We start from the raw sequence: 11,343 nt of genomic DNA, 5'->3' as shown, positions 1-11,343 counted from the left end.
GCAGAACCAGGCTCAGTGTAAGCGGCCATCTGCCGAGGCCGACTGGGGTTCAAGGAGACAGAAGCAGAGATACAAAAATCAGCTGTAAAAGGTAGGCAGGCGAGCTCCGAGCCAACTCCCATATCAGAGGATCAAGAGAGCACATCCAGCCAGTCACAGTCAGAGAAACAGGACTACACTGAAAAAACAGGCTGATCTCCAACATCTATAAACAAAGGTGTTGATGGCAACCACACAGCTGATATTTCTCTCCAGGATGGAGTCACAGCCAAACAGGAACAGATGAGGTGAAGCTGCTCTGAGAAAAGTCAGAGAGAGCATAACGTTAGGGATTGAACTAACAGATTCTGCAGAGTGGAAAAATAGAGATAGAATGAAGCAAAATGATGAAATAGGGGGCCCTATGTCCTCCAGCAGTCTAAACCTATTGCAGCATAACTATAGAGATAGCTCAGGATAAGCCGAGCCACTCTAACTATAAGCTTTATCAAAAAGGAAAGTTTTAAGCCTACCCTTAAAGTAGTCAGGGTGTCTGCCTCATAGACTAAAACTGGTAGTTGGTTTCACAGGAGAGAAGCCTGATAACTAAAATATCTGCCTCCCATTCTACTTTTAGAAATTCTAGGAACCACTAGTAAACCTGCAGGTTGAGAGTTAGGTGCTCTTTTAGATTAGATGAGCTTTATTGATCTCACAGCGGAGAAATTCCCTCGTCACATATTGGCATAGAAGTTAAAGAAGGTGCAAACAAGGAGGAAAAAGGTGCATTAAGAATAAACAATATATATACAGTATAGGGACATAAGGAACAATCAGATCTCTGATATAAGATGGAGCTTGGCCATTTAAGGCTTTAGATGTGAGAAGGAGGATTTGTAATTCTATTCTGGATTTATCAGGAAGCCAATGAAGAGAAACTAGAATAGGAGAGATATGATCTCTCTTTTTAATTTTCTTAAAAACTCTGGCTGCAGCCTTTTGGATCAGCTGAAGGCTTTTGACCACAGTTTGTGGACTTTTTTTACTTCCAGCCTTGAAGTAACAAATGCATGGACTAGTTTCTCAGCATCACCCCTGGACAGGATATTTCTAATTTTTGCAATGTTCCTCAGATGAAAGAAGGAAATTCTCCGTCAATAACCGTCAAGGAAACTTCTCAGCAGGTATTTTAGCCCACTGCTAATGAGCAAACTGCTCCAGTTGTCTTAGGTTTAAAGGCTGCCTTTTCCAGCTGACATGTTTGACCTCTTTCCAAAGATGTTCAATAGGATTTAGGTCAGGGCTCATAGAAGGCCAATTCAGAGTAGTCAAATATTTCAATCTTAGTCATTGTTGCTTGTTTTTAGCTGTGTGTTTTGAAATTCTTCTGCTGAAAATCCTGTAACCTGCATCTGAGACCAAGCCTTCTGAATCTTTCTGGATCTAAACTTTTAGAATCCCCCGATGGGATTTTATTGTATCCTGCAGAGAATCTGTGCCAGAAGAAGCAAAGCAGCTCCAGTACATAACGGAACCTCCTCCGGCGTCTTCGTTTCTTAATGTTGAATTTTTCCATCTGTGAACATAGAGTAAAGGTGTGAGCTAAAAATTACATTTTTGTCTAACCTGTCCATAGGACATTTTCCCCAATGCTTTGGGGCTTGTCAACATTTAGTTTGGCAAATTCCATTCTTGCTATTTTGTTATTTGCTTTCGGCCATGGTTTCCTCCTTGGTTGTCTACTGTTAAGTCCACTTGGGTTCAAACAACGATGGATGGTGCGCTCTGTCACTGTTGTTCCTTGAGCTTGAAGTTCTCCTTTACTCTCTTTCGAAGTTTTTCTGGGCACTTTGTTACAAATTGTATGTTCCGTCTCTTTGATTTGTCATCATTTTTCCTATAATATGCAGATGGTCTCATAGGCATTACTTTTAACATGCTTGTCCATAAGATTAGATAATTATTTCCTTTACTTCCCCTGGTCCATATTGAGTGTGGTACAAACCATGTCAGCAAAAGGCACAGTTCCTACCTATAGCCCTATATATAAGCATATTGACTGATTACAAGATTGTAGACAATAGTCATTGTTGACACAGTTTGATTTAAAATGTCCCTTTGCTCACTTTATTTTCAGCCTTTTAAAGCTACAGTGTGTAATTTTCAGCGACATCTAACGCCCAGACTGCAGACCGCAGCAACATGAACATCTCCCCCCCACCTCTTCTCCCCCCCAACAGTACGGCGAGCATTATGGGACAAAATGTCTTCCACGACGTCCGCATCACCTACCTTCTCAAGTGATGAGGTTTGTTTACATAGATAATTTTACAGATAGTATTTCATTAGTCTGTGTAGGCTATAGATTTCATGTAGACTTAAGATAATAAATATACCCGTTATTTTTTCTACATCGTTGTGACGTTTTGGTGAGCTGCTTTGCATGGTGATATAAACAGACGAAGTAATTGTAGTCATTAGTTTAACAGCGAGATTGTGTTCGCTGGAAGAATATATATTCCCCGTTTACAGAGTCCAAGTCTTGTTTGTGGCACGGGGGTTACAAGGCGAGGAAGAGGGAGAGGAAGAGGGCGAGGAAGAGGGCAAAGAGGCCGGGGTGGGCGTGCAGCCAGGGCCAGGCGAGGGAGAGGTGCCAGCGGGGTGACTAGAGCAGAGGAGGAAAGGCTTGAAGATCTCCAAAGGAGCCGGAGAGAAGTAACCGAGGTATATATCCAGAAAATTATTTTACAGAGAATTACTGAATCATTACCTGTGAAACGTCAGGGACGTTGCTGAATAAGTATAGTGGAGAGAAACAGCATCATCACGCAGCATGTTATTGTAATGGGCGATCTTGCAATCGCTAGTTTGTTGGCTCTGCGCTGCCGTAGTGCAAAGATGTCTGCCTCCATGTCTGCGAGACCCGCTCCTATGTAATTATAAATAACAAATTCTAAGGCAACGCAAATATTAAGGTTAAGAGGCTGAGCTCGTAGATGATGATAAATAACTTAGTTATGTATAATATATTACATTTCTGACTGTATATCCCTGTAATTATTACACACTGTAGCTTTAAAATTATTCTGTTAAAGAATGTTTGAAAAGCAATGTCTGATTTTAATTTCTTCCGATTCATATAATTTTTTATATGTTGCTTTGGTCTTATTCAAGTTATTTCTGTGACTATTGTGGGGTTTTCCTTCATTAAAAGAGACCAACTTTGTCCACGTGTATATTATGTACACCCGATGTACATTTCCTGGTAATTCCTGGTATTCATAACATTTTATGACTCAGCGCACATCACAGATATGTTGTCCTTTTCAAAACCTTGACCTGAAAGATACATCTGAAAGCCCACTGTGATCTAGAAAAGTTATCTGATTGACTACTGTACAGTTAGACAGCATATTTGGGTCACTCTTAATTTCATATCATGTTGCAATAAACCACATTCGCTGAGCATAATTCTTCCTCCTAGTCAAGACCTAAAAAAAAAATACACATCAAAAGAATGGTAATATATTGGTATCAAAAATGCATCTAATGTTCTTGCACACAACTGCACTTTCTCCTTTCTCCTGATAAGATGCTGTAGCTCCTTAAAAAACAAACAAACTTGAAAACGGAATTATTATTTTGTGAAATTATGTTACAATACATAATCTTAAATTATATTTTCTTTGGTCAACTGATTGCCTCACTTATCAGAAAACATGCAGTGCTTAGAACAGATTAACAATAAATCTTATGACGGATCTAGAAAACATTATTACCCGTTGCAGTTGCAAAGCTAGGGAACTTATGCTGTGCGGTTATTTGTAGATAACTGTGAATGGGTTGTATGAAAAATTGAGATTCAAGTATTTTTTAAAGATTGAGAAATACGAAAAGCTATGGCTTAGTTCATCCAAAGTTAAACACCAATGAAACAAGTGTGATGCAGCAATACAGGTGAGACAAAATACAGACCGGCTGTGTTTCATCAAGGGCGGTGTGAACATTGTACAGGGCTTAGTGTAGGACTAGTTTAGGGGGTCGCACATCTGGTGTGGTGGCTTGGGCAATGCTGCAGGATGCTGCTCTATGGAATGTTCTGAATGTGGACTGAGCTGGACTGTTGTTCCTGCTCCCTTGGCCTCTCTGAACTGTAAATATAAACAACAGAAAATAAATTGTTGTTACATTTTATTTTTCAAATCATATTTCAACAATGAGAAGACGAAGGAGATCATCATCGACTGGTGGTCAGCAGCACGGAATTCCTAGGGGTCCACATCACAGACACCCTCACCTGGACTGTAAACACCACCTCACTGGTCAAAAAGGCACAGAAGCGCATGTACTCCCTGTGGAGGATGTGGAGAGCCCACCTGCCCCCACCCATCCTCACTACCTTCTACAGAAGCACCATAGAGAGCATTCTGACCAGCTGTCTCACTGTGTGATGTGGAGGCTGCAGTGCCTCAGACTGGAAGAAGGTGAGAAGATTGGTGAGAACAGTAGAGAGGATCATCAGGGCTCCTCTTTCCTCCATTAAAGACATTTTATCCCAGCGCTGCATGTCCCGAGCCCATAACATCATCAATGACCCCTCACACCCCCACCATGGACTGTTCTCCATGCTGTTCTCTGGGAAGAGGCTTTGCAGCATTCAATGCAGGCCCAGCAGATTCTGCAATAGTTTCTTTCCCACTGCCATCAAACTGCTGAACTATTGAATCTCTAAATCATGTCACAAACTCTGCATCACACTGATATCACCACACCAAAAATACTGCATATTTGCGGGGCATTTCATTGTTATTATTCATTTGAATAAAGTTGATAGTTTCTAAAAGCCATGCTATGATTACATCATTATAAAGCTTTTTTTCCTTCTTTCCGTCTTTCCATTTTTCCTGTGCATATATACGTATGTGTATTAGCATGTTATATATAAGCAGATTTTGTATTTTCTGCTCTTTTGCAGCCTGCATCCCACTCTGTTCTGTGATTGCAGCATTTTTTCTTTTTATATGTTTTCTGTTTATATTTTAGAGTCATTTTAGTATTTGTGAGTCTCATTTTTGTATTTGCAGTACTTTTTGAATTTACTGTGAATTAATATATTTGTATGAAGTTTGCACCACTTGGAAACCGTAGTAGTCTCATTCAGTAGCTGCAAGCTGATTTGGAGGTAATGACTCTCAGTAAGACAACATTTTGCTGGAGTTTTGCACTCTTTAGAATTGCCTGTATACACATGAGGATTTGTGCTTATACTTTCTTGCATCAATACAGTAAGTATTTCATAAATATTCCTAGACTTAAAGTTCTTAAAGTCTGCATGTAAAAACAGCAAGCATGCTGACTTTTAATGTGTTTAGGTGGCACACTGACTTTTTCACTGATACATTGAAAACAGAACATTCTTTATTATACATAAATCCATCCATCTGGAGGATAAATTATCTTTGGGAGGTAACCTAAATGATCAATTTTTCTATAAAATGATTAACACATATTCCATTCAGGCAACTCACAGGTTAATGCTTTATGCTAAAAAGTGGATCAGACAGCTGCAGCTGGTCCAGAACGCTGCGGCCCGTGTCCTCACTAAGACTAAGAAAGTAGAGCACATCACCCCAGTTCTAAAGTCCTTACACTGGCTCCCTGTATCTCAGAGAATAGACTTTAAAATATTTATGTTAGTCTATAAATCTCTGAATGGCTTAGCACCTAAATATGTCACAGACTTGCTATCAGTGTATCAACCCTCCAGACCACTCAGGTCTTCTGGCTCCAGCCTGCTCTGCATACCTAGAACCAAAACTAAACATGGAGAAGCAGCATTTAGTTCCTATGCTCCACTTATCTGGAACAAACTTCCAGAAAACTGTAAAAGTGCGGAAAGCCTGAGATCCTTAAAATCAAGACTAAAAACACATTTGTTTAGGATTGCCTTTGACTGTTCTAGTTAAACAGTTCAACTAAAACATATTTTCTTTAGTCCAACTGTTTTTAATATTCTTTTTTGTTTCTGCATTTTTTATTTTATTTTATTTATTTTTTTATCTCCCTGTATTTTAATCATGTAAAGCACTTTGCATTGTCTTTGTACTGAATTGTGCTATACAAATAAATTTGTCTTGCCTTGCCTTGCCTTTAAGCATTTTTTATTCATATCTCTAAAGGGTAATCTTAATATTTTCAGACATAACTTGTATGGGTTAACTGAAATGAGTTTGGGAATAAATCAAGAGTTCAACAGAGTAAGGCTTTGTAGTCTGTCCTATTCTGGTGGCAGAAAACAGCCTAGGTGAGGACAGCAGTAACTACTGTATGATCGGTTGCTGACGATTGTTTTAGTAATGACTTATGTTTGTGCTTCTGGTTACGTTGGCTCTGGGCTTTCTTTCATCTTGTGGCTTTACAATAACTGCCTGTTTGGGGAGTTTGATCTAAAGCGTGTAGCTTTGTACTTACAAACACCTGGTTGGTTTAAGCTGATTTTCTAAACAGCAGATGATTATGTTAAGTTATATTAAGCATTTTGAAGGATGCTTGGTCTTTGAATGTTAGCTATTTAATTTTGTGTTTTCATGAGTAGAAGTGAGACAGAATACTATGATTAAAAGGGCAAACTGAGATCTTAAAGAAACTTATTGAGGGTTACAGGTTTGCTGGGAGATCTAAAAGGTGGAAAACAATTTGAAATAGGAGAGTTTACCGTGGGAGAGCTCTCAAAATGATTTGAATATACCTTCAAGTTCACCCAGAAACCAGAGTGCAAGACACCAAAAGATCTTGTTTCATGTCTGTGTCTGAAACCAATTTATTTGAACAGACGGCATAGAAAGCATAAAATAAACACAGCATTAAAGGAAAAGACCCATTAAAGACCTTGCGGTGCTAGAAGTGTGATGGTTTAGGGATGCATTGACCCAACATGATTCATATGTATTTATTACAAGGTATGTAAAAAGAAAAGGAAGCTTTGGCCTTGTAGATACCTTATGTTTAACAAGTAACAACAAGTAGTTTCTATATTTGTGTTGAAGAAACAAATAAAAACTGACATAATACACCAATATATTAATATATGGTAATAAAGAAAATGTTTGATTAAGCAAAATCAGTGTAACATTAAACAAATTACACAATAAACGCATTTTTGAATCATACATTTACGCACATTTATGAGAAAGAAATTAAGCTTTTTTTTGTCTTTCAGTTTTGTGGTGGAAATAACAAAACTAGAACAGATTGATCATTCATTAAGATCACATCCCCAAAGAGAATGTGAATCTTCATTGTAGGCATACTTGACAATGGTGTGAGTCCTACAGTCTGACGGTTGGACCAACTTCTTCTTTTTTCTTTTTGATTGTCGGTGGATTTCCAAGGCAGCGTAACAAATGTTTTCATCCTAAGATTTATAATTCAGAATAATGACAACATTATTTCATGACAAATTTTACCCAATGGAAGGACAAGGCAAAAAGGAAAAAAAAAAAAAAAACTATTAGTTCTCATTGACAAATATAAATATAATTCATGGGCAGATAACTGTGATGCACAGTAAACCATGTGGCTTAGCAAGTAAAAAAAAAGAAAAGATAGTGAAAAGAAAGGTCTGTATTTTTGTTGTTTACCTGTGCTTCATCTATTGGTCTCGGTTGTTTAGGTTGTTTACCATCTCCTGGGTTTTCTTTAGCTGTAAGAGTGAAAATATCCATTCAGTGATAAATAATCACCATAGCACAACATGAAAGGATTAAAAGTTGGCAGTATTCTGATACCTGTTTTGTGACAAAGCAGGTAAAACCCAAGGAAGGAGAAGAACACAGAGAGAAAAACAACAGCCGGGCAAACGGAGAAGAGAAGCTTCCAGCACGCCCCGCAGTCCTCCACTGTCTTGTTAAAGTCATACTGTCCACAGGTGTCTAGATAAAACAAAAAGTTGCTTTTATTAAATACTCAATAGTTCATATTGTTTCCTTTAAGGTTACATATTACCGTAATATTGAAAATGATTTTTCTCCCCGGACACATGGATCAAAGAAATCCATTAATAATAAAAAAAAAAAAATAATAACAATAATAAAAAATGTGAATAAGTGAATATACTTAGACTAGAGAAAACTAAAGTTGTGCGAATTAAGTGTACAGAAACTAAATCCCATTTTTTTGTATTTACAATACAAGATCTTGAAATAATACAATCAACCTTTTTATTTAAAAGTATTTTTCATTATAACTTCAGGAGAATTTACCGAACCAAACAACAGTTAATATATTCATAAATATAAGCGTATTGATTTTCATTCTAAAACTATTTTCTTCTTTCTAAACTTGATTCAAAATCAAACCACTGGCGCCAAATAACCTGTGCATATAACAATACTACATTTGGAACCTATGTTTATAATATATATTTATGAAAATAAATCATATAAATTTAATCATAAAGATATATCATATATATTTATACATATATATAAAGTTGCTTACTGAGAGTGAGTCTTGTTGTGATGTTCCCATAAGTGTAAACGTCTTTTGCGATTATCTTTTCATTTTTGTCTTTCTCTACTTGAACTTTTTCTGTTCCACAGTAATAGAGACCCTGATCTGAACTAGAGACATTCATCACCAGCAGGTCATAGGATTGTGAAGAGTCATTTTTTATAAATTTCAAACGTGGAAATTTCTTTTCTTTTGCCAATTGATCCAAAAAAGGAACAGCATGAATAGAATGTTCTTCTCTGGAACAGTTTTTGAAGAACCACACAATAAATACTCCGGTAAATGCTTTGCAGTCACAGTAGAGGGTAATATTTTCTCCAGGTCGGACGGTCACCTCCAGCATTGATGCTGATATGTAGTTATGAGTGCAGAATATTAGTCCTGGGGGGGAAAAAAGCAAAGAAAAACAATAATTATTTAAAACCAGATTGACATTAAAATTGTTGTTTTGTTAAAATCCCACAGGTTAAAAAGTTACCTAAGAAGAAAGTCTGAATTGTCTGTAATCCATCCATCACAAATGCTTAGCTGGAGCTACAAGATGGGTTTGCAAGATTTGGACATGTTGAATAGATGACATAAAAGTTTCCATTGAAGGAGAGGCAGTTTGTGATTGGCTGGTTAAATGGAAAATTTCTGTGGTTTTTACTTTGATGGCGGTATGCAAAGAAAGCTCTGAGACGTGTTGCATCTTTTGTATGGAGTCTAAAATAAAACCGCACAACAATCAAAGGTTTTGAAATGTTATCCTGAGATCAAACCAAAGCCATTTTATTACAGTTAGTATTGAGACAAAAAGTTTTGATAAATAGATTTATCTAAATTAGTTATTGTTTTAAAACCAAATGTGGCCAAAAAGAAAAAAAGTTTGTTTCAAAAAAGTTTTGAAATGAAACAAAAGGATTTTTTTCCTTCCATAATCCAAAAGATAACTGAGTTTTGATTAGGGTTAAAAGATTTATAATCTAAAATATAATAAGATGGATGGTTTCCCTTAAAATGCATTCACTTTTACTTGTATTAAATCCCTATTTCTATGGTTTTCCTTTAAATCGTTGGCAAAAGATAATAAAAATATAATTGAGAAAGCAGTACAGTAAAATGAAAAATAATGGAGAAAGCTAGCTCACCAACTATAAATATCCAAACATGGGTTTTCCCAAATAAATCCCAAATCAATTACAGGGTTTACAGCTTTACATTTAGTTTAGTGTTTTTACTTCCACAATAAGTCTATATCATATATTTATTCACAGAATTATTTGTGTCCAAATAGCCCAAAGCTTCTACCTAAAGTAAATACGTGATAACTGTATGAATTTCTTTAAGAAGTATTACTTATTTCAGACTTATTTACCACTATATCAGCCACACTGATCTGACAACCGAATAAACAAACTAAAAATACAGTAAAATACATTTAATAGGTCTTGCTTTGATGGCTGCTCAGTGCCTTGCAGCAAGAAGGTTCTGGGTTTGATTCCTGGCATGGAGTTTGCATGTTCTCCCTGAGCATGCGTGGGTTCTCTCCATGTACTCCGGCTTCCTCCCACAGTCCAAAAACATGAATGTTAGGTTAATAGGCTTCTCTAGATTCTCCTTAGGTGTGAGTGTGTGTGTTAATGGTTGTATGTCCTGTGTGTCTCTGTGTTGCTCTGTGATGGACTGGCGACCTGTCCAGGGTGTACCCCGCCTCTCGCCCATTGACTGCTGGAGATAGGCACCAGCACCCCTCACGACCCCAATTGGGATAAGAGTGTCAGATAATGGATGGATGGATGGTTTTGCTTTGTTACACAGATGGTAAACCCAGAAGCTTAAATTGTACATGAAATATTTAAAGTCAGTTAAGTCGAATCCTTTACGTTCCTTTTCATTCAACCAAACAAAAACAATGATTTATATGAAGATCAAGTTAAAATTATATATTTTCTTACTTTACTAGAAATGAACATTTAACTTGTTCTTGTTCATTTTTGCAGCTTAAACAGATTTGTAAGTACATTTTGAAGATCCGTCAAGAGTTTAAAATCTTTTGCTTTTCTGTAGTTAAACCACGTGGAAGCTTAAAGGCTGCTTGCTCATATCATGCATTCACTTTACATGCAATATTCACAGGTATTACTCATTGGAGAACTCCTGCTGCAGGAAACTATGATCACTTAGATGGTTTCTGATGATATGGTCTTTGTATGCTTATATGTTCATCACATTTAGCACTTTATTTTCACTGATTCTGAATATGAATAAAATCCTTCCCTCTAATCCATTTCAGTTACAATGAGTGTTTTTTTTTAAGAATGAACACACATCTGTGTGTTTTAACCTTCATAAGCTAAGAGACTACTGAAAAAGCTTGTAAGGAAAATAATAACCAGGTCAACCCTGTCAAGTTTTGGATTTGAAAATGAGGGATATTTTACATCTGTTGTGAGCTGCTCTGACTATTCCAGTCGAGCTCTAGTCAAACTCCAATATCCATTATATACTTGTCAACCAACTGCAAATTACACTAAGGTGATCAGATTTTGACCTGTGCTGCTAGCAACAGTTCTGTTTTGAGAGGTAAGTCAATTAAAAAATATATATCATTCTATGATATAATTATATGTGAAATTTAGGGGAGACTGCTACTGCAGGAATAGAATAAGTAAAATACATGAGTTTCCTGGCCAAAATGGGAGAGTTGACAGCCAAGCCTTTTTAAAATCTTTTTAAAGTTTTTTTTTGTTAACTTTAATTTATAACTTTAATTGATAACATTTGAGCTAAATGATTGTAAACTAATTGTTATATATTAACAATTATTTAATTGGAGCAGTTCTGGAAAACTGAATTATACTCACTTTGGTT

At 36.6% G+C, this 11,343-nt stretch overlaps 1 protein-coding gene across 1 annotated transcript; it reads right to left on the bottom strand.

The window, feature by feature from the left end:
• Positions 1–6,783: 6,783 nt before the first annotated feature.
• On the bottom strand, positions 6,784–9,061 carry LOC119786793. Its single transcript, XM_038290349.1, has 5 exons — positions 8,969–9,061; positions 8,479–8,871; positions 7,767–7,910; positions 7,620–7,681; positions 6,784–7,393 (listed from the first exon to the last, which is right to left on the bottom strand). The coding sequence occupies exons 1-5, from the start codon at positions 9,003–9,005 to the stop codon at positions 7,235–7,237; spliced, it is 795 nt and encodes a 264-aa protein (XP_038146277.1). The 5' UTR covers positions 9,006–9,061; the 3' UTR covers positions 6,784–7,234.
• Positions 9,062–11,343: the final 2,282 nt, after the last annotated feature.

This window comes from Cyprinodon tularosa, unplaced genomic scaffold (genome assembly GCF_016077235.1).
Source record: "Cyprinodon tularosa strain WSP-4 unplaced genomic scaffold, ASM1607723v1 ctg279, whole genome shotgun sequence".
Classification (NCBI taxonomy): Eukaryota; Metazoa; Chordata; class Actinopteri; order Cyprinodontiformes; family Cyprinodontidae; genus Cyprinodon; species Cyprinodon tularosa.
The sequence above is the reverse complement of the archived record's forward strand: the minus strand, read 5'-3'. Positions and strand labels throughout refer to the sequence as shown.

What these genes read in the sequence shown, in the direction of transcription:
- LOC119786793 (XM_038290349.1), bottom strand. Translation starts at nt 9,005, where the DNA reads ATGGATGGATTACAGACAATTCAGACTTTCTTCTTAG. An exon ending in CACAACAAGACTCACTCTCA is followed by an intron (nt 7,911 to 8,478) that starts GTAAGCAACTTT and finishes TGTTTTATCTAG; the next exon opens with ACACCTGTGGACAGTATGAC. An exon ending in GACCAATAGATGAAGCACAG is followed by an intron (nt 7,394 to 7,619) that starts GTAAACAACAAA and finishes TATAAATCTTAG; the next exon opens with GATGAAAACATTTGTTACGC.